Raw genomic sequence first — 21,167 nt, 5'->3', positions numbered from 1 at the left:
GCTGATGTTGAAGCCCCAGAGGATAAGGGGCCTCCTAAATTGAATATCAGGGCATCCTGTAAAAGCAGGCTGCCCAAGCTTGGAGTACCTCTTAGATGGAGCTGGGGGCTTAGGGGACAAGCCCCTCAACACAAAGTTGGAATGTGTCCCCTTTGCAGGACAGCTCCCAGGACCACACTGCCCTCGTCGAGTAGGGTGGTCCAGGGATTTCTCACAAATGGTCCTAAAATGCCCCTGGAGGGGCTCTAGTCACTGAAGTCTATGAGCAAGAACTTGGGCTGGCTTCTTGGTTCAGATGCCAGCTGCCCCTCACTCTGTCCGAGACTTAACCTCTCTGTGCCTCCATTTCCCCACCTCTGAGGTGGGCATATTAGTTCCCAGCACAGAGGGGCTGTGAGGATTAAATGAGTTAATATCCATGAAAGTTATTCAAGCCGTGCCTGACCCGTCTGAGTGCTGTTGACATTCCTGAGCTAGAACCAGTGACAGTGGCAGAGGCCATGTCACCACCCACAGTGTTCCTGCCACTTAGGTTACCATGGGGCTGTCATTCCTCACACTTCCTTCTGAGGAGTGCAGAGGATGTGAGAGCAAACAAGAGCCAGGAGGCCATTCAGAGCCTCGAAGACCTGGCAGTAGTCAGCAGAAGGTACCTGGAACAGGGTAATGGTCAAAGGGTAAAGTCAGCATTCTTTCCCTGAGGCTTGTGCTCCTGCCCCCACCCCCTGACACACACATTCATGGACATTCTACTGTAAAGCGACACTCCCTGGCACTACAGCACTACCCCAACCCTGCCTCTGGGGACCCTCGCCCTTGCCCACTCATCCCCACCTCCCCATGGCTGCCCCTTCCCACTACCTGCATACTTGATCCTTTGCTTCCACCACCCATCAACCCCAGCCACTCTGACCTCCCCCTGTGCTAACTGTCCATTATGGGGCTATTGTGGATGGATGGCTGCAGCCATCAGGTGCTGCCAATGCTTCCCTCTCTCCCACACTTGACCTTCCACTGCCTGGGGATACTTAGAGACCTCTCTATGCCCAGATGTCCCACTCATTGGCCTCCAGCCTGACTGAGGAAACCCAGACCCAACAGGACACCTGCTACTTCCCCAAACCCCCTCCAGGCCCATAGGCCCTGGAGCTCTCCCTTCCCTTCTCAATTATTATTTACCTCCCTCATGCTATCTCTACTTTTCTCTCTGTCACCAGCACCTTCTCAGCCATCTTGAAATAAGTTCAAGTCTCTCCTATCATTGAAAATTTAATACTAATCCTCAGATCCCCAGCCCCAGCTTGCTGCCTACCCTGCCTACTCCTACTCCCACTGCTCATAGCCTGGCTTCCGAAAGCATCCATAGCTCTGTGTGCTTGCCTGGCTCTCAGCAAGCCCTCCGTCCCCTGACATGCACACCCCACCAATAGCATCTCCCTGCCTCACCCGAGGCAGCTCAGGCATGATCTGAAGGACTTCCCTGCCAGAGAGATGGTCCTGGGCTTTGCCCAGGGGGCTGGCAGCCAGGGTATGAGGCTCCGAAGGGCTTATTAAAGCAGTATTCCTGCTGGAGGAGCAGACCATGCCCACAGAACACCCTGGAGAGGTGGGCAGGGACTGGGGCTTCCCACGGTCACCATTTGCCCACCCCTCTCCGATAGCCCAGGCCTCTTAGGGCTGTCCATCCCCTTCTCCTTGAACCCAGCCCTATTCGACCCCTTCCTGCCTCAGCAGCTCAATGGCAGACCCCGGTTCAAATCACAGCTCTGCTGAAGGTGGGTTCTGTGACCCCAGGCAAGCCATTGCCCTCTGAGAGCTTCAGAGTGCCAAGCCCAATTAGCAGAGTTTGGGGGCTAAACAGGTGGTCTGCCCTCCCCAAGTGCATCTAAGTTCCCAGCCCTACCCCATCAGGCTTGGTGCTTTGGTCTCACTTTTGGTCTCTGGAGGAACAACTACAGAGCCCTAGAGACACCCCTCTTCCTTCCGTGTCCCCTCCTGGGAACCCCACACATAACCTGTTTCATATCTCTGCCATGCCCACTCAGTTTCCCAGTCTGTTCAGAATCTAGCCCTCACCCAGAACTACTGTGGACCCCTTCTCCTGTCCAGGTGAAGCCTGGCCATGGATGCTGACAATATGGGCGTCTGGCTGTGATGGGACGATGTTAGCTAGTAGCACCTGCTGAGGCCTCAGTTTGGGCCCCTCTGCCAGCCTGGAATCTTTAGGCAGGTTCATAAGCTGTACCCCTTCTTTGGGTATCATGGTTAGAGCACTAGTGCTGAGGTCAGAAGGGCCCAAGGTCTCTGTCTCTTTGTACCTTTGTTTCTTTGTCTAAAACATCTGCCTCAAGGGTTGTTGGGGGCCTTAGTGCAGGTAAGGTAGTGAGGAGCCCCTCTTGTGGGCTGCTTGTGGGCAGGACGGGCCTGGTCTGGGGCCTCCATTCCTGCTTCCTCTCCTCTTTTTGGGCCAAAAATTGGGATTTTGGGCCCCAGAGCCCCAGGGAGTCTCAGCCCTGACAAGAGGCAATTGCCTGTCCAGAGGCATTGTGTGAAAACCTGGTGTTCCAGAATATACCCCAGCGTCCCACCGTTCACCTCCCCATTCCCAGCTTGGTGACAGAAGGAAGATTCCCAGAATTTCTCAGGCTAGGCCTAAGAAGGCAGGCAGAAGACCTATTCATCCCTGGCCCGTGTCAGCTGCTGGGGGTGGGGTCTCCCGCAGTCCTGGGGCCTAGAATGGAGCCCACGCCTGCTCTAAGCAGTATGCAGTAGTATCTGCCAGGCTGTGCTCCAGCCGGGATGCTGGACTCAAAGCCCAGCCCAGAGACTCATGAGCTGTGTGCCCTCAAGTTATTTAGCCTCTCTGAGCTCTCATTGGAAACCCGGTTAAAATAATACCAATGTCAGAAGGTTGTTATGAGGAGGCAGCTTCCAAGCATGGCGGCACATCATAAACTATAGTTGTTTCAGTGGCTTAGCATCTGGGTATGGGCCTGCCACCCTCTCTGCTTCCCTCCTGCACCTCACTCCCCAATCCGTACAGTGAGGGCTATGGTCTGGCGTCTGTATGATTTGAGGCCCGACCTGTCCCTCCCCAGACCTCAGATTTTGCTTCACTCTTCCAAGGGCCTTCCTGGCCTTGTTACCTGGTCCTGGCCATATTCCCCTCCAGGCAGCCCGGGCAGGCGTGGGACAGCCCCCAACCTCAGCAGGCCACATTTTTGAGACCCAGAGTGGGCTGGCCACCATGCTGGATGGCATAAGATTTACATTAACTCAGCATCTCAAGATGAGCCTTGGACTCCACTCTCAAGATGGCTATGTCATCTCACTGGTCCTAGGGAGGGTGAATGGCCCGTTCTCGAGTGGCTTATCAGATTCTGGGCTCAGTGTTTGTTCTGCTGCCAGAAAGGGTAGGAAACAATGCTTACTTCACTCTCTCCTGGGGGAGTGCCTCAGTTTCACTGTCTGTGAAGTGGGGCTTATGAAAGTTACCTGCCTCTAAGGGCTATTGGGAGGAATCAGTAGGTGAGGACACATTCTGCATGCAGAAGCCCTGCCAACACTGGCTGGTAGCCATGATCATAATGGTGACTGGCACCAGGAGTTCTTGTCATCCACTGGGTACACGAAGTCTCATTTAATATTCATGACCACCATGTAAGGGAAGCATCATCCCATTGTGCAGCTGAGGCACAGAGAGTTTGAGTGGGTCGGCTGAGGATTTGAACTCAGGTCTTTGTGAAGCCAAGGCCCATATATTTATCCACGAGTAGTCATTACACCCCCTTCCACAAAACGGTCCCCCTCCCCGCCCCCTGCACCAAGGCAGCAGCCCGGGGGTTGCCATAGAATCAATCCTGTAGGCATTTGCACCCCATTCTGAGCCTCCTTCAACTGATTTTCATCGGAAGGAGGTGGGGACTAGGGGGAGCCCTGTCTGTAAAGCCCACCTGCCCGGCCCCTCAGCGGCAGACTCACCTGTCTTCCCTCTCTCCTCACCAGACTTGTTCCAGCTGCCAAGAAGCTGGGGCCACCATCGGGTGCTGCCACAAAGGATGCATCCACACCTACCATTACCCGTGTGCCAGCGATGCGGGTAAGAGCCAGCCTGAGGGCACAAGAAGGCCCTCCAGGGAAACCCTGGGCACAGCTCCTTGAACCCAGCCCTATTTGACCCCTTCGCTCCTCTCCTCTCCTGCCCCAGCAATCTTTTATCTCTTCATCTCTACTGGGACCTATGCTGAGCAATGCTAGGGACTTGGAGATGAGTCAGTCCCCAGCCACCTGCTTGAGGAATGCCCAGAGGCATAAATTACAAGATGGAGAGCTGTTTGAAAAGCTGTCATTGTCAAGGGGTGGGGAGGATTTTGGGTCTCAGAGAGGAAGGAGTGCTGGGGCTGGGGCTTTGAAGGCTAAGCAGGAGTTCCCTGGGCAGAGAAAAGGGGAAAAGATATACTTCAACAACAAAACCAAATGAGATGGGAGGCAATGAGGTTCAAAAATAGGCTGTGGCCAAATCATCTCCTACTGGCTGCAGGGAATAGTTGTAAAAGGTTTTAACTCAAAGACATACCTTATTTCATCAAAGGAAAGAAATTGTTTATGGTGGAATTTTAGTCATTGATGAGGGCAATATTTTAAGGGGTGCTTAGAGACAGCTTTGGCCTAAATTCAAACCCTAGTGGCATTCTTAACACGTGGGCTTGGTAAGTCCATTGATGTCTCTGCACTCAGTTTCCCCATCTATAAAATGGAGATTATAATGATCTCTTCTTTCCCTGAGCTGTTTGGAGCATGGAGTGAAGTAACAAATACTGCCCAGCAAGTGCAGCTTTAGTCCTATTTGGGGGCCAGCCTCCATGACCTGCCCCTGTTCCCCTTACCCACTCTTCTCTGGCCTGGAGTGGTGGTGAAGTTATGACCCTGCCTCATGGAGGACCTTCCAACCACCTGGGGACCAACTGCCCCTTCTCCCTACCTGGCTCTGCTCTGGACAGAGGCCATTCCCTGTGCCCTGCTGGCCCCCTTCGTTCTGGGCCAGCATCAGCCCCAACCAAGCTACCCCCAGGAGCACACATAGAGTGATGACAGTTCCTTGGCAAGAGCTGAGGTGCTAGCAACCCTGCAGGGAGGGAGCCAGCCAGAGCAAGGATATTGGGTTCTCACTGGCTCCACCCTCCCACTCTGAGCAGTGCGAACTAGATTTTTATGTGGACTTCGCCACTTATCAAGACACATGCTCTTACTCCCAATAATAGCTACCATGAGTTGCACCCTTTCTATAGTGATGCATGTAGCACCCACTCCGTGGCACGACATGCATCAAGGCCCTGCACTATCTGCAGGTGCATTTTTATGAACAGGCTGCCTTATCCATGGCCACACAGGGCAGCATGGACAAAACTAGGGTGTGACTCCTTGTCTGTCTTGCTCCATATCCTGTGTTCTTTGTCCCACCCCCGTACTAACCAACCCCTTGAGGGGGCTCACATTTGAATGGGACAGGAAAATCATGGTCCTTGCGCAAAGTTATGGAGACCAGATGAGGAGAGTGTGAGCTGGGAGGGAATCCAGAAGGAGGCAAAATTTGAGCCAGATCTAGAAAGGTCAATGGAGGTGGGCAGCAGCTGGTTAATGGTGGGATGTATATACCAGCCTAGGACTAACAAAACTTTTGTTTCAAATGAAGTCTTCAAAGGAGTCTAATATAAGAGGAACCTCTATAGATTCTAGGGATTGCTACAGGAAGGGGGCCTGGAGTCTGGGAAGATGAGGCACTATATGATCAGAGCTGTGTTTAAGAAATAGCTGATGGACACTGCAGTCATCCAGGCAAAAGAGGAGGTTTGCCGGGTGCAAGTAGAGCCTGTGTCCCAGAGACTTCATTAGCACAGAATGCACAGGCCTTGGGATGAGGGTTGAGGGAGAGGCGGTGTCCAGCCTGATGTCCATCTTCCCCAAGTGAGGGCAGGCCCGAGGCAAGATGCTGATAGTATATTAGCTACTGTTGCCAAGCTACTGACCCTCCCAGGCCCAACTTCATTGCTTAAATACCAACCCTTCGTTATTTCTCATGAGGGCACAGGTCACCTGGCAGACTCTCTGATGAACTCATTCAGTCAGCCATGGTGAGCTGTTGGGTCAGCTGAGGCAGGATGATCTCTCTTCTCTATGTGGTCTCATCCTCCAGCAAGCCTCAGCTTGGGACCACACAGTCCCTTTTGCTGAATTCTGCTGGCAAAGCAAGTCCCATGTCCAGCCCAGATTCACAGGGTGGGGAATGCATACCACTTCTGGATAAAAGAAGCTGCAGAGCCACACTGTAAAGGACAGCATGGGGAGGGAGCTCAGGGCCCTTTGGTCAATCCATCCACCACATGTGGCCACTTCCCTTAAGGTAGGTTGCATTTGAGGCCTCTACAGACATACAAGGGGAGCTGTCCCAGCTGGGTTCAGGACAGAGACTCACCAGCCATCAGCCCAAGGGGTCATCAGAGCCTCCGAGGGGACAGTGTTGGGGAGTGGGCATCATCATATAACAGCTGGCAGAGGAGGAAGGGGTGGAGCCCTAGGCCCCCAAGGAGCAGCCACCAGAGAAGGTGGGAGAACAAGTGAGCCAGAAGGTGAGGGAGGACAGGGCTTCAGGCAGCAGGGAGTAAGAGGGAATAAGCTGGGCAGGCATGAGCCCTAGGCCTTTTTGTCACATCTACTCAACCCCTGGGTCTGCCAAGTAGGGGTCCATAGGGCTCTCCAGGTGTCTGGGTCAGGCTCTTAAACCATAGGGCATCAGGGTTGCTTGCCTTAGCCCTTCCCTGCCGCCCTGGCACAATAACCCTGTCCCCATTCAACCCTGTTAAGGAGCACTACCCCGGATCTAAGCAGTGACTGAAGGACTGGCAGAAGCTGGAACACCATGTCTTCCTGTCTGAACCTTTCCACACTGAGGCCCCAGGGCCACCTTGTCAGCTAGATCCCAGGTTCTCCAGGTGCAGACACCAAGAGAGAGGCTGGGAACTGACAACTCAGCTCTTCCCAATGGCTCCTCTCCCCACTTCCAGTCTGGTTTCTGGAGGATTGCTGAGCAAGCTGGTTTTGGAAATGGTGACCTCCTACCCTTTGCTTCTGGCAACTCAAGTTCTTGACTTTAGGGCTTGTAGTGGAGTGGTGTGTGTGGGGGTGAGAGTTGTCCTGTGTGTGCTGTGGGGAAAGTCTGGGGTTTCAGCCCAATGCTCTTTAGAAAGTGAATTCAGTCCCAGAGCTAAGTCTAGCTTGCCTAAGCTCAGGGGAAGGGGAAAACTGATGATCTACTTCTAGTTGCTGGTCCTAAAGTGCAGAAACTCATGGGCGACTTTCAGGTCTGAGGCCCCCAGCTTCTGGCAGGGGCAGGCAGAAAAAAGAGGAGCCAGCCTGAGAGGCCTGGAGCCTTACCAGCCATGGTCTCAAGGATGCAGATCTGCCCCTTCCTCCCTGCCCTGCCTGCTAGCCACCAAGCTGTCATGAGGTCACAGCACAGAGCCACTTCCTGGAGCCCAGAGCTACCACAAGTGGCCACAGTGTGGACAAGAGGACTCTCTTGTCCAACTTTGAGCCTCTAGCTATTTATGGGTTTAGGGTTTGTTCAGAACAAAGGCAGATGAGGCATATGAGGAAGGGGAATGAGTCTAGCACTGGGCTCACTAGGGGGTGGTGGGTGGAGATTTCAAGTGAAAAAACCAGGGTCTCCTGAGCTGTAGCAGGCAGGGGAGTGGAGATTGAGACATCAGTGCACCCCTGGGCTGAGGTGGGTATCAAGGACTGGCCATGCTCACCCCTCCTCTCTGCTTGCGCACTGTGGGCCGTGCCCTGGGCACTCAGATACCTGCTGGCATTTGCTCAGAACTGAGACCTCAGTCTGCTTCCCCTACCCCCACCCTCCCCTCTGGGCCCCACAAGAACAAGTCCACACAGTAGCGGTAGTTTACATATGCCCTCCTCATCAGTCCCCATGACGGACACACAATAGGTGGCATAGTGCCCACGTTACAGATGTGGAGTCCAAGGCTCAGAGAAGTAGCTGATGCTCAAATCCAGATCCATCACTGCACCAACCAGTCTGTCAACATACGTTCACAGAATGTCCACTGGGTGTCCAGGCCCTCTTCTAGGGGATGGCCATGCACCCAGGAAAGAAGGCAAAGCTGGTGCTTGGAGCTTGTCTTTCAGTGAGGTAGAGACCCTGAGCAAGAAATCCATATAGAGATCACTAGGAGGCAGTGACAAGTGTGGCCAGGCACAATACGGCAGGCGAAGGGGGAGAGACTGGAGAGTGGGGTCTGCGTAGCTAGGGAGCCAAAGGAGGCCTCCCCAGTGACAAGGAGTTCCAGGTAAGGTGAGGTGAGAGTAAAAGAGAGACCCCTGTACTCCTGCTGGAGTACAGATGGAGGCAGAGGGCCAGAGCAACTGTGATGGAGTTGAGATTGTAGAGTTCAAGCAGAGTCTGACTTACTCTTTGCAAAGAACCCCTGCAGCCTAGGGCCTCATGGGCAATAGGGCCCCTCCCCTCTTGGCTCCCTGGAAAGACACCAACATATGTCCTAACCACTCCAACTTCTTTTTGGTTACAGGTTGCATATTCATCGAAGAGAACTTTTCTTTGAAATGTCCCAAGCATAAGGTAGGTGACCACAGGCCTTCCTTGGAAGGGGTCTAGGCTGGAGAGGGTCCCCTCTCCCCTGCCCCGCTGGCTTGTGGACCCCAGCAGGGCTCAGCCCATGAATGGGGGAAGTTCTCACCCAATCCCAGGGGCTGCAGCCCCCACCTGCACACTGCCTCCATAACCGCTCCAGCCTTATTCTCGGTTAATCAGCGGGGCATCTCAGCTGGTGATAAAGACCGCTTTATAAACCTGACAGGTCCTGAAGGAGGGAGCCATTACAGATAGGAGGCTGAGGGAGGGCAGGGTGGGAGCTAGAAGAAAGGAAAAGCCTGACGTGAGGCCAGCTGCTTCCAGCAAAGGGACCCCAGCCGCCCTCTCGCGGCGCCGGGGTAGGGGCGGGGCCTCTTGGGGGCGGGGCGGGGCGGGTCTAAGGGGAATTAACCCCTTGCACAGGTCCACGACCATCAATAACGGGAGGTCGGGCGTGAACTCTTCTCCTGCAGAGGCTGCCGTTGTAACCCACCCCAACGGCTGGAGAAGCCGCCGGAGCCCGCTTGCCCGCCCGCCGCCGAAGGAGAGGGGCCGCCTGTGCAGCCCCCGGGCCTTTGAGATGCTCCCAACGCGGGTCTAGAGCCGATCCTTGATCCGGACCCCGGATCTTGGATCTGGCTGCCTAAGGCTGAAACGTGTGGTCCCGGGTTGGGAAGAAAACACGTTCAGGAGCCGCCTGCTCCTGGAATCGGACGACACAGGGCGTTCCTGCCCTCCCCCCACCACTCACCCAGGCCAGGCTTGGAAAGGGGGACCCCGCGGAGCAGCCAGACTCCTTGGGGCACCCAGTTTCCGGCGGGAGTGGGAGACGCCTTTAGCCTGGGGACACGTTTCTCCACTGGAAGTTCCAAGACAAGGTGGCACACATAATACTTGGGTGCTGCAGCCACTCCAGTCGGTCGTGGTATGCAGCTGGGCGCCTTGAGGGTGGGGGTCCAAAATGGCCCTAGAAGTTGCAGAAGGCGGCTCCAGGCTCATTGAAGGGAGGGGAGGGAGCTATAGGCGAGTGAAGCTGAAGCCTTTCTAGAGAGGGCTAGGCGGTCTGGAAGTAGGGGATAGGGGGAGCAGGCCGGAGGCTTTGGAGCAAACCATTCAGAATGCACCCAAGCGCCCTTCTCACCCAGCATTTGCCAAAACCTTGGGGTTTGGGCAGAGCCAGGGAGTCTGGGGCCCAACGTGAGGGGATGGAAACTCCCTGGGTGTAGGTGGGACTGGGGCACCCCTTTGGCTTATGTTCATCCCTTTTCCAATCCCCTACCCTGGAGCCCAGTCTGGGAGCGCAAAAGGGAAGAAGTCTCAACCAGAGCGCACCCCCAGCGGACGCGTGATCTTCCCTCTCTGCACGACCACCCCCATCCAGGGACCGCAGCACCTATTCAGCACGGGAGCAGAGACAGCGCTAGATTCGTGTACAAACCTGTGTACCCCTCTATATATGTTACATAGAATGTATATATGTTGGGAACATGCTTGCTTCTGTGTGTCGCTGCCATGCGTCCTGCGCCCCTCAGCACGGGGCCCTAGCTGGGAAGGGGGCCACACGATGCTCCCCTTACCCTAAAAGCCACCACCGGCCCAGGCTAGTCCCTGCCAGTATGTCTGCCTGTCCGTCTTTGTCCTCAGCTCTGTCCACGCTTCAGTAGTCCTGAGGCAGCCCCCAGACCGGGGAACCCTAGCAACTTCCTGTACATATGACTGTAAAATGGTAAACGTGTGTATTATATCTGGCCTCGTTATATAGTGTATATATATGTATACATATACATATATATAATATATATGAAGACTGTAAATGTTAAGACTAGTGTTCTTATTAGTATATTGCTTCACACTGAAGATTGTGTGTATTGAGCTGTTTCTAAAAGATGTTTATTTTCCTTAAGAGTAAAAAACAGTCATTGCATTCAGAGAAAAAAAAGTCAATAAAGATACAGCGATTGTTTTGGAAGTCTGCAGCCCGTGGATTCTGACCAGATTCCGCTGGGAGAGGGGCTAGGCTTCAAGTGGGGGATGGAAATGGAGGGCAGGGGGCACAAATGGGGAGTCAGGGATTCTGGCAGTTTCTGTGGGAACAGGAAACAAGCCCCTGATCCAAAATCGACCCCCACCCCATGCAGCCTCAGGTCCTGACAAGGGTGGAAGGCTTTCTTAAGTGTGAGATAGATGGATGCGACTGACACTCCATACAGGGATACCATGTTGTAGCTCCTCTTGTCAACAAATCCTTAAGGACACTTGAGTTGTGCACCATGTCGCCCAGGGAGCTGGTGGAGGTAGAAGCTGGGAGGTGGGAGGGGATAGCTGAGACTATAATGGATTTAAGGATTAAGGGCCCAAACTTGTGGCCCAGAGTGGGATCCAGGTCAGCCGGAGGTCATAACCCACAGGCCTCCCATAACATCAGAAGCGGGAAATCTAGTCCCTTATGGAGGATGGCTGTGGGAAGACTTTGCCTAGGTGCTGCCAGGGAAGGCCCAAAGGACCCCCTGTAGTTGGCAAGGACATCAGCTGAAGCACACACCCTCCTCCTCAAAAAAAGAGAACGCAGATTATAAATAATTCCATTTTTTATTCTTTGTACAAAACTTCTCACCCTATGAAAATAGTTTGCAAAAGACAAAGTAACACTTGAGCCCCAGAGGCCAGAAGTCAGGCGCACCCTGATCTACACTATGTACAGACCTCCCCAGAAGGGAAGGAGGCATCTTGGAGCTAGGCACCCTTGCTGGCCGGGAAAACCATTTCTATCCCCCTCAGCTGAGTAACATGTACCCCTCTCTCCCTTTAGCCAGGAGAGGGAAAAGCCACTGGTGGGTTGCAAAGCAGAGGTGACACCGATGGGACCGGCCTCTGCAATCCTCCCACCGGCCACCAGAGGTCAGCACCAACCTGGCCGCTGCTAGTCTGGTTGGGGAGCCTGCAGGGGTGGCGGGGTTACACCCCCTCTGGCCTCCTAAGTCCAGAGACAAAAGCCCCCAAGGGTCTCCCATTCCTCCCGCCCCCACCGAGGCAATGCAGTCCATGGGTAAACCGTGGACATTGAGATCTCTTGCGCTGCCTTTGGCCATTGAGGCTCCCACCAGGGACATAGCCAAAGGGCGCAGAGGCCGCCAGTGGGGGTCTAGCTGGAAGTGACCGTAGTCCCTCCGCCCAGGCGCAGGAGCATCTGCTGGCAGTCGTGCAACAGCCTGCGATCACCAAGCTTCTCGAGCATACGCTCCGCCTCAGTCAGCATTCCCATGCGCTGCCCAGGAGCCGACAGGAAGCAGGGTGGCAGGTAGCAGGAGGCCAGCAGCAGGGCCTCGGCATGCTCCCTCCCTGTGGGCCTCGGCTCCAGCTCCACCCCGGCGCAGGTGCCTGTGCATACGGGCCAGGTCAGGAGGCTGGAACACACTGGATGAAATGAAGCTCAGGACCCAGCCAGGCCAGGCCGCAGGATCCCCCAGTGGCCCCACCTCCACTATCCCCACCTCAGTCTTAAGCACAAACGTGGCGTCTGAGGCCCCTCCCAGGGCCAGGCACAGAACACAGACTCAGAGACATGTGCACAGTTGGGAATCCCACAAATGACAACTAGGTAGCCCACAAATGACAACTAGGTAGCCCACAAATGACAGTCGCCTGATTGGATTTCTCAAGTAGATTATCACCAGTTCTCCCATCTATTGTTACACAGTGGCCCTCAGCATCCATCACACCTATCTGAGAAGTTCTTACCTGGGTGGGGGAAGATGAAGCTGGACCAAGGAACGCCCCTACACACCCCTACAAGTGCCACTGCCCCTCTCACCTCCTTTGGCACAGGGGCCTGCCCTCCTCCTCAGACTGCGGTCCAGGAGTTGGTGTGTCCGTGTGGGACTGGCCCCTGCCATCAGCCGGGCTGTGGCCTCATGTAGGAACACCTGGGCAGGAGGGGGCCGGGAGAGCAGGGGCTCAGGCCAGGGCCCCACTCTCTCCCCACACCAGCTGCCTCATGTCCCCACTGTGAGGTGAGGAGCCCATGGGCACTCACCCTCCGCATGGCAGGCCGGAAGCTCTGCGCCAGACGCCTCAGGCCACTCAGGTCCCGTTGAAAGCCATGCAGCTCAAGGGCAGAGGCCTGGGCTCCATTGCCTGGGCCCTGTGAGGCCGGGGCTGGTGCAGGTGGCTGCTGTCGCCGCCACAGGCTGGTACGCACCACAAGAAGCAGGTCACACAGGAGCAGCTGCATAGCCTGGAGGTGGTAGGCAGGGGTCATGGGGGGGATCCAGTTCTAGGAAGGGAAGGGTGGAGGCCCACGGTGCCAGGGGCCGGCTCCGGGCTGCACTGCCGAGGCACTGCACCCGCCTCACACACATGCAATGCAACAGCAATGCACCGCGGGGCCGCCCGCCTCTCTAGGCCCCCATGCCCACCATTTGCCATGGAAGCAGCCTCCGAGAAGACATCTGAGGCCATATCGGGCAACCACTCTCCCATGGACCTATACCTTAGCCAGAAAGCAAGGCTGGCTGAACCCTCAGTCTTGTGCTGTTGGGTTAACCCCAGTCTTCTGCAGCTCAAGGGGGGGACTGACATGGGAGTGGAAAGGCCATGACCGTGCGAACCTGCCAGGCCCCTGGCCCCAACCCTCACCTTGTCAATGGAGCTTCCAGCTGGTGTGGTGGCCAGACTGTCCTGCAGGTACCCACTGGCCTTCTCACAGATGGCCAGGCTGGCTGGGCCAGACTCTGCCTTCCCACGGCCAAGCAGGGCCCTGGCAGCCTTGAAGGAATGCAGAGCTGCCCTGGGCAGGGGTCTCCTGTTGGGACCAGGGCAGAAGAGTGATGGTCAGACCAAGCCACAGGTCCTCACTGAACCCTGGTTCCAGCTTCATGGGGAAGAAAGAGTGGTGATCTCAACTGCACAGAACAAAGGTGGGAGTGCAGTGTGCTGCTGGGGGCCGGGAGCATCTGGCCTGCACTCACTCAGACTCCTGCAGGGTGACAGGCAGGTGCTCCACCAGTGGGTACAGTCGCTCAGCTGCTTCCTCATCCTGCCGCAGCCAGTGGGTCACCACAGCCGTCAGCGAAGCCCACCACTTGGCCACTGGGTCTGTGCCTACAGGGAGTGGGGATACAGAGGGGGGTGCTCCCTGAAACTCAACCACACTACACCTGAGACTGAGCTGCTATGGAGGTGGGGCTAAGTGGAGAATCACAGGGCAGGGGGCCTGGGAGCTCACTGGTGGTGGTGGCCATGCTGGAGTGGATGGAGAAGCTGCAGGCTGGAGCTCCAGCAGTATCGGAACAGCTGTTCAGCAGCTGCAGGTATCCGAGGGCATCTGAGAATTGCCTGTGGCAAGAGAAACTGGCTGTTAGAATAGGTGGCGGGGGTCCTATGAGTCCAGGGAGGGCACTGGCCCTCCTCACCTCTCCACCAGAGCATGGCCTGACTTCTGGGCTCTATAAAATGCTACTGTCTCATCCTGCCAGGCTGGTAGGTAAACTGAGACCCAGAGAGGAGGGGAGATCTATCTGGGGCCACACAGCAAGTGGACAGTTACCTGGCTCTGGGTACCTACACAAGTCCCTGAACAGCCATTCCTAGACCCACAGTGGAGGGCTCTTGCCTTAGGGGCATGAGGACACTCACCTGTCCCCATCGGCTGATGCAGGGCTGAGGCTGGGCTGAGCCACACAATTCAGCGCTCGTTCCAAGAGATGTTCACGGAATAGCTGAGTCACCTGGGCCAAAGGGTCCACTGTGGGGAGGAGTGAGTGAGTAGGGTGGCAGGAAAGGGCCCCCACTCTCCATATTCCCCTCTCCACACCAAGAGTTATTTCCTGGGCACACAGATAGGCTTGGCTCTGGGACAGATAAAAGTTGGTGGATAAATACCCCTGCCGCTGCCTTTGGACAGGATAACCTATCTCGGACAGTGCACTCTACTCTATAACATACCCTTATCAGCTCTGTCCCTTCCCTGTCTATCTTCCTCACTACACAGTAGTGTTGCCCGGGATCACCTCCCAAATCAACCACCTGCCCCCATATCCTATTTGCTTCAGAAGACCCCCAATAAGAGAGATCCAGATCCCAAAGCAACAACAGATAGCCAAGCAACAAACGGGTGGGCAGGGACATCTAGAGATGTAGGGACAAGGGACAGGGCAGGGATGAGGAATGGGGGACAGAGGATGAGGATAAGGACTGGGGAAAGGGGATGGGCACGGGGATGAAAGAGCACCTGGGTTCCTGGCTGAGCTGTACAGGCTCTCCCTCGGGGGACTGCACACGGCCCAGTCCCCATCCACGAAGAAACGGTGGCCCACAGGGTGACAGAGCCACTGCATAGCAAGTGGCACTGAGCCATTCTGTGCCAGGCAGGCCTGGCGGGCACTACTCAGGAAGAAGCGCTGTGGGAGTGGGAAGCTGGGCTGTCATAAAGGACCCGAACAGGGGCTCAAACCCAGACCGTGGGTTGAGACCCCAGCTAGGCCTGGAGCCCACCCTGTGATCAAATGCCTCATTCTGTGCAGCCCCTTCCCCAGGAAGCCATGGTCAGAACTGTAAAGACTAAAAACAAGCCCCTAGTCCTGTCCCTTCCAACCCACCAACCACTCACTGTCAGAAAATGCAAGGCCCGCGGGAGACTGGTCTTGACCCTCAGTGCGGCAACCACATAGATCTCAGCCAACGTGGCCACAGACATGGTGTCCCCTGCACATTCTGCCAGGTTCAGTGCACTCAGGGCCAAATTGGCAGCAGTGAGGTGCCCCCCTGTGTACTTTCCTGGAAAATGAACAGGGCATGAGGCCGGAGGGCGTGCAGAGGTGGTAGGAGCCCCTTGGGCCCAGCTCTTTGCCCATCATACCCATGGTGTGAAGCTGATGCAGCTTATGGTAGACAAGGGCCGCATCTCGGGCACTGGTACGGGCATCTGCCTGCAGAGCACAGTCCCTTTGCAGGCCCCCTGCATGGCCTGCCAGCCAACGGCCTACCCAGAGACGTTGCAGCAGGTGGCGGATGAGGTTCCAGAGCAGACTACAGGCCAGGTCCAGGTGGGAGGTGGGCAAGGGCCGGCCCAGAGCTCGCAGGGCCAGCCACAGCTGCTGGGTAGCCTGGGCAAAGTCCCCCTGAGGATGAGGGTTTTCAGGGTGAAGTGGGGTCAGAGCATCCTAAGCGCATGATATCCCTCTAGCTCTGAAGATCCCTTCACCTTGAGCTCTCTGCCATAACTCCAATGTCCCCTAGTAGTGCTAGGCTGGGCCCCCAACAGTCAGTGTGGGTCTGAGGGGCAGACAAGAGTGGGGAAGGCAGGGTATATTCATGGTGTACCCAGAGGGCAGGGAGAGTAGATGACACCCAGCACCTTCCCAAGTGCTACCCAGGTCCCTCCCTGCCCACCGTTCACCTGACCCTCAGGGTCCAGCTCCTTACCCGGGCCAAGTCCAAGTCAGCCTGCTTGCGATGCCTCCAGAAGTGCACGGCGGGGCCTGAGTGGGGCCGAGTGACTGGCTCTCCATAGACAAAGAGAAGCACCAAGGAGATCAGTACGAGCAGCCCATTAGTCAGCCAGACCAGTGGGAACAGCAGCCATGGGGCCCAACCAGGGCCATCTAGGGGCAGACAGGAGGGCTGAGGACACAGCTCCCAGGAAATGCAGCACCGGAGCCCATAGGCCTAGGGTCTACACTCCCAAGAGTCCCCCTTCCCACCTCTCTCCCATAGATATCGATGCTGTCTTGTCCTACCTCTGTCCTCAGTGCTCAGCATGTTGCGCCCAGAACTCTGGTGGATGCTGGTGGTATCTGAGGGGCTGGGGAGACCCCAGCTGCCCAGCAGGGAGGCAAAAGGATTGCAGGAGAGACAGAAGAAGATGAGTGTACACAGGGCCAGGCGGGAGCGGTCCAGCATGCCCCGGCTGTGGGAGGATGGCAGCTGCTCTGGCTTTACCTGGTGGGGGCAGCAGGGCAGTAAGGACAGAGCGGGAGTGGCCCAGAGAGCATGGCTCTGGAATGGAGGGATCAGCACTCTGCCCAGCCTCACTGTGGGACCCCACACGGCTCTAGGCCTTAGGTTTTGTCTATAAAATTGGAGGTGGGATATGTTAGGGGCTTCTTCCTGACCCAATCCTGGGGCTCAGAGGGTATCACTGGGAGACAGAAAGGGACCACATTGCAGGGCCCAACCTGGCTATCCTTGAAGACTGGGCTGTCAGGCTCTGAATCACTGCCACTGCCACCACTGCCACTACTCCTGCTGCCAAGGGACAAGGGGCTGCTCTGGGAGGGCGAGCCTGCGTCCGAGGGTGGCGGGCTCAGCGTATCCACCACCTCAGGCTTTGTGCCCTCCATGGGCACACCCGAATTTCCTCCACTGCCACAAGCTGACACCAGGTCCTTCAGAGATTCTGTAAGCGGGAAAGGAGCAGGGCTGGGGGTGAAGGCTAGAGACTCCACCCTACCAAAATCAACTCAGGGCCCTGGGAAGGAAACTTAGAGTTGGCCTAGCTTCTGAGGGCCGGTTTAGGGCCAAAGGAGAGGCTAAGGACTCCTGTCGAGTCAGAGACAGGGGCAGGGCCAGAACCAAGGGTGATGGAAGGCCAGGACTCACTGTTTTTGTGGGCAGCAGTTCGCAGACTCAAGTTCTCCTGCTTGAGTTTCTGGTTGCTCTGTTGTAGAAAGTGAATATAGTCGATGGCCTTGCGCAAGACAGCAGATTTATTCAGCTGCAGCGGGTAGGAGGAAGACAGCACAGGTGGCCAGTCAGGCCTGGCAAGTGGGCACCTAAGCAAGGGGGGGTGGGGCTGCTTTGCAACACAGCTGCCTCAGGACCTTTGCCCTTGCTGTTCCTTCTACATGGAATGTTCCTCCCTTAGTACAACCTTCCTCTCAGTATGGGCGTAAGGATTAATATGTAAAATACATACAACAGTATCTGGCTAACTGCTATTATTACTATTTCCATCGATATGCCTCACTTACCTCCTTTAGGTCTTTGCTTTATATCATATCACTTTCGTGAGGCCTCCCCAACCACCTGATTCAGATTTGCAACTCTCTTCCTGCTTTATTTTCCTCCAGAGCACTTATCATTTGGTATACTCTAACCCTTACTTATCTTGTTTATTATCAACCCAGCTAGAACATTTCCTTAACAGCAGGATTTTTGTCTGTCTGCTCACTGCTGTATGCCATGCCTAGAATAGCCCCTGGTGCAAAGGGGGTCCTTCACAAAGTTTAGCTACATAAATGAAGGTGGCCAGGCCTGAGTAGGCTGAAGTCCAAGGTCTTGTCTGTCCAGGCCCAGTCCCAATCCTTCTCTTCCTTCCAGTTGCCTCCTTCTCCAGGGTCATCCCAATGTGTGCCTGTACAGGCCTTTATCCACACCTTTGCCTCAGTGCCCACCACCAGGTCCTTGAGCTCGACAATCTTGTCATTGATGGAGGAGCGGTAGCGCTTCTCAATGGCGTTGTGGGCTGTACGCTTCTCACCACGCGTCTGGGCAGAGCCCAGGGCCTTGCCACTGGCCACCAGCCGGTTGATGGGCAGCTTGTCAGTGTCCACTACCAGCGGCACTGTCGCCAGGATGGTTCCGCCACTCACCAGAGTCTGCAGAGCCAGGCACAGGTTACCAGGTGGGCATGTATATGTGCAGATTCCATACTTCCCCCCTGCCCATGCCACCCACCTGCAAGGGCCCTGTCTGCACAGCCGTGCCAGGGGCCAGGGAGCTGACACCTGCTGCCTTCACAGGGGCTCCCAAGTCTGTTTTCATGGTTGTCAGGAGCAGTGAGTCGGCCTTGATAAAGTGGGGCTGCAGCAGAACCTGGGAGTAGGGGAGGTCTTAGCTATAAATTGTGTGTCTGGTTCAGTCGCTGTCACCTCATCGACGCCTGGCCAAACCCCCTTACCGGGACCTGCTGAATCTGTGAGGTCACAGTGGTTGTTCCAGGGCCCACTGTGGGGCTGGCTGTGGCTGTGGCTGTGAACACCTGCTGGGGGGCGGTACTCTGGACCTGGGTTTGCAAGGAGACGGGCGGGACCCCTGGCAGGCCAGGCAGCGGCTGTGGGGTGCTTCCTGGAGGGGTCCCTGCAGAGATAAAGGCTGAGGCTTCAGGCACAAGCTTCTCTAACCCACTTTCAACCTGCCCCTCAGGTCCCCATCACTGTGTGACCCTGGATGAGTCATTACCTCTTATGGCCTTAGTTTCCTATCTGGACAGCCCCTGCCTGGGGCTCTGATGCAAAAGTGCTAGCTTTCTAGCCAGGCATGTATCTTTGGAAGGGCAGCAATGATATGGATACTCCTGCAGAGTGAGTGGCAATGCTTAACCCAACAAAGAGAATGCAAGTGCTGCTAGTAATGGAGGTATCTCAAGCAGCAGAGAGAAGACCTGATTTCTAAAGCCTGCAAATTCCTCTACTGAGACCACAGCAGAGCCATCTCCCTGTGCTCCTGCTGTGCCCCTCCCTCCACACATCCCCTTACCTGTGGAAAAGCCTCCAGGTGGGCTGGGATAGCCCAACACAGGGGTAGAGCTGAACTGTGGTGGAGTTGGGGCCGGAAAGTTCTGGGGCAGGAGGGCCCCCAGCAGGGGCTGCGGGGTAGAGGGCTGGAGGATGGTCAGTGGCACTGGCTCTTCCTTGATACCAGGCCCAGGGGAGAAGGCAGGCACAGAAGGGTACATCTTCAGTGTAGGTGCAGGCTGGGAAGGGGACAAGGGTGGGGGTGTTGCTTTGGGCCCCCCCAGGAAGCCTTCGAGTGGGGAGCTCATCATGACATGAGGTGGGGACAAGCTGCCTGGGGAGCTGGCTTCAGTGCTGGAGCCGGTGGAGTCTGTGCCCCCTGCTCCGCCCCCAGCATAGGGTGGGTCAAACAGGCCTGGGAAGTCGCTGTCTTGGTTGTTGATGAGCTGAAGCATATCTGGAGAAAGAAGAGGCTGTGTGAGCGACAGTGGGGCAGGGGTTGACCCTATATAGGGCATCACACATTTGCACACCCCTTGTCCACACTACTGTACACATGCAAGCAATATCACCCATGTGAGCCCGTGCTCCTAGATACACAGGGCACCTGTGACATCTGAAGCAATGCTTAGTTCTTCATATGTTATCAGATAGCCCTTGCAACAACTAGACAAGGTCAGTGCCATGCAGGGCCAAGACCCCATGAGACCCATTAACTTGCCCCACATCTAAGCTGAAGCAGAACTGGGGCTTAGGCCTAAGACTGCTGACTTCAGAGCTGCCATCAGCAACCCATTTATCTGTGGAACAGACCAAGGCTTGGGCTGAGCCAGCTGCTGGCCACGTGTGTGCCAACTACTGTGTCTCTGCATGTTCGGGGCACAAGCCCAGATTCTGCAGCCAAGCAGCCTCGGGACCCGGCCATTCAGGGCTTTGGTTTCCCCTCTATAAAAGTAAATGTTGTCTGTCCTGACTCCTTCCTCTTCATATAGACTGGGATATATTCCCTGTCACAGCCAAGGTTAGGCCATAGGCCCTTTCCCCGAGCTGGCAACTAGTAGCCTGGTTGGGTCAGCCTGGGGCCCTCTAACGCACTGAGGGCAGCTACCCACTGGGTCAAAGTGCTCTGCAGAACCCATGAATTCCAAGTGCCCCTACATTCCCCAGTCTGAGCTTCCGGTCCTGTCCACACTGACTTGAGGTGGGTCCTGAGCCAACAGTCCCATCTCACTGGGTCTCAGTTTCCCCACCTTTTTAACCAAAAAGATTAAACCTAAAAACTTTTTGGGGCTGCAGCAAGGCTTTGCCCGGCAGGCAACTGGCACAGAATGCCAACTCCTTCCTACTGATAGGTGTGCAAGCAGGAAAGTTACTGCAGGAGGAGACCTCCCTATGGCCTCCAACCAAGCAAGATGCGGTTCCAGGCTCAGCCTCCTGGATCCTCAAATAGAAACACTGTAGGGGCCTCCCAGGTTTATGCAGGTCATAAAGCACTTTCGCTTGCATGATTTCTCATCCCTCACCCCAGTCCTCATTAAGCCTTTTTGATAGATGGGGAAACTGAGGCCCCAAAAGAAAACTGATTGAATCCAAGGCTGGGATCCAGAATTTGGACAATCCAGAGCCCAAAAGTGCCCCTCAAAACGGGGAGCCACCCGTGACAACTGGTCTTCCTCTCTGCTTTTTTTTCCCCCTCTGCCCCAGATGGGGAGCAGAGAATGTGGGAAAGCCACCACTTCACTCCAAACGTTGGAGTGGGGTTAACTAACGAGGTTGGGGGGTGGTCCACCACCCGTCCTGAAAGCTAGAAACTGTTACACCTGCCCCTCAGGAAACGGCTTTTTCCTATTCTGAGATCCACCACCACAACTCACACACACGCACCTCCCTACGGAACCGGAGAAAAAGTGACCTCGCAGCGGAGATGTAAAGAAGGGGTGGGGAGTCCTCCACAAAATACCTTCGAACGTGCAATCCATGGCTCCGCGGCCCGCGCCGTCCACCCCTTCGGGGCGTCCTGGCGGTTGGCCTGCGGGTCTCGGTGC

General features: G+C 55.7%; 2 protein-coding genes across 11 annotated transcripts in view; one reads left to right on the top strand and one right to left on the bottom strand.

The window, feature by feature from the left end:
• Window positions 1–10,637, top strand: part of RAI1 (retinoic acid induced 1) — a 117,426-nt gene extending 106,789 nt beyond the window's left edge. For 5 of the 6 annotated variants that reach the window (XM_023530015.1, XM_023530017.1, XM_023530014.1 and 2 more), the window contains 3 exons: window positions 4,006–4,099; window positions 8,607–8,656; window positions 9,092–10,637. In XM_023530015.1, coding sequence (XP_023385783.1) covers window positions 4,006–4,099; window positions 8,607–8,656; window positions 9,092–9,109 — 162 coding nt within the window. In that variant the 3' untranslated portion in view covers window positions 9,110–10,637. The remainder of the gene's footprint in view (window positions 1–4,005; window positions 4,100–8,606; window positions 8,657–9,091) is intronic. The other variant, XM_023530013.1, reaches the window with a different exon arrangement.
• A 601-nt stretch (window positions 10,638–11,238) lies between these two features.
• The window catches only part of SREBF1 (sterol regulatory element binding transcription factor 1), a 20,918-nt gene continuing 10,989 nt past the window's right edge, over window positions 11,239–21,167 (bottom strand). Inside the window, exons 4-22 of one of the 5 annotated variants that reach the window (XM_011359092.2) lie at window positions 21,083–21,139; window positions 19,145–19,579; window positions 18,567–18,745; window positions 18,344–18,481; window positions 18,043–18,264; window positions 17,267–17,381; window positions 16,843–17,063; window positions 16,405–16,606; window positions 16,091–16,269; window positions 15,525–15,786; window positions 15,276–15,442; window positions 14,898–15,066; window positions 14,303–14,411; window positions 13,893–14,002; window positions 13,636–13,768; window positions 13,304–13,469; window positions 12,702–12,902; window positions 12,480–12,591; window positions 11,239–12,046 (exon numbers count right to left, since the gene is read on the bottom strand). In XM_011359092.2, the coding sequence (XP_011357394.1) occupies window positions 11,811–12,046; window positions 12,480–12,591; window positions 12,702–12,902; window positions 13,304–13,469; window positions 13,636–13,768; window positions 13,893–14,002; window positions 14,303–14,411; window positions 14,898–15,066; window positions 15,276–15,442; window positions 15,525–15,786; window positions 16,091–16,269; window positions 16,405–16,606; window positions 16,843–17,063; window positions 17,267–17,381; window positions 18,043–18,264; window positions 18,344–18,481; window positions 18,567–18,745; window positions 19,145–19,579; window positions 21,083–21,139 (3,413 nt within the window). In that variant the 3' untranslated portion in view covers window positions 11,239–11,810. Of the gene's footprint in view, window positions 12,047–12,479; window positions 12,592–12,701; window positions 12,903–13,303; window positions 13,470–13,635; window positions 13,769–13,892; window positions 14,003–14,302; window positions 14,412–14,897; window positions 15,067–15,275; window positions 15,443–15,524; window positions 15,787–16,090; window positions 16,270–16,404; window positions 16,607–16,842; window positions 17,064–17,266; window positions 17,382–18,042; window positions 18,265–18,343; window positions 18,482–18,566; window positions 18,746–19,144; window positions 19,580–21,006; window positions 21,162–21,167 lie in introns of those variants that run through there. The other 4 variants (XM_023530019.1, XM_011359089.2, XM_011359090.2 and 1 more) reach the window with 4 other exon arrangements.

Source organism: Pteropus vampyrus, unplaced genomic scaffold (genome assembly GCF_000151845.1).
Source record: "Pteropus vampyrus isolate Shadow unplaced genomic scaffold, Pvam_2.0 Scaffold44, whole genome shotgun sequence".
NCBI lineage: Eukaryota > Metazoa > Chordata > Mammalia > Chiroptera > Pteropodidae > Pteropus > Pteropus vampyrus.
The sequence above is the reverse complement of the archived record's forward strand: the minus strand, read 5'-3'. Positions and strand labels throughout refer to the sequence as shown.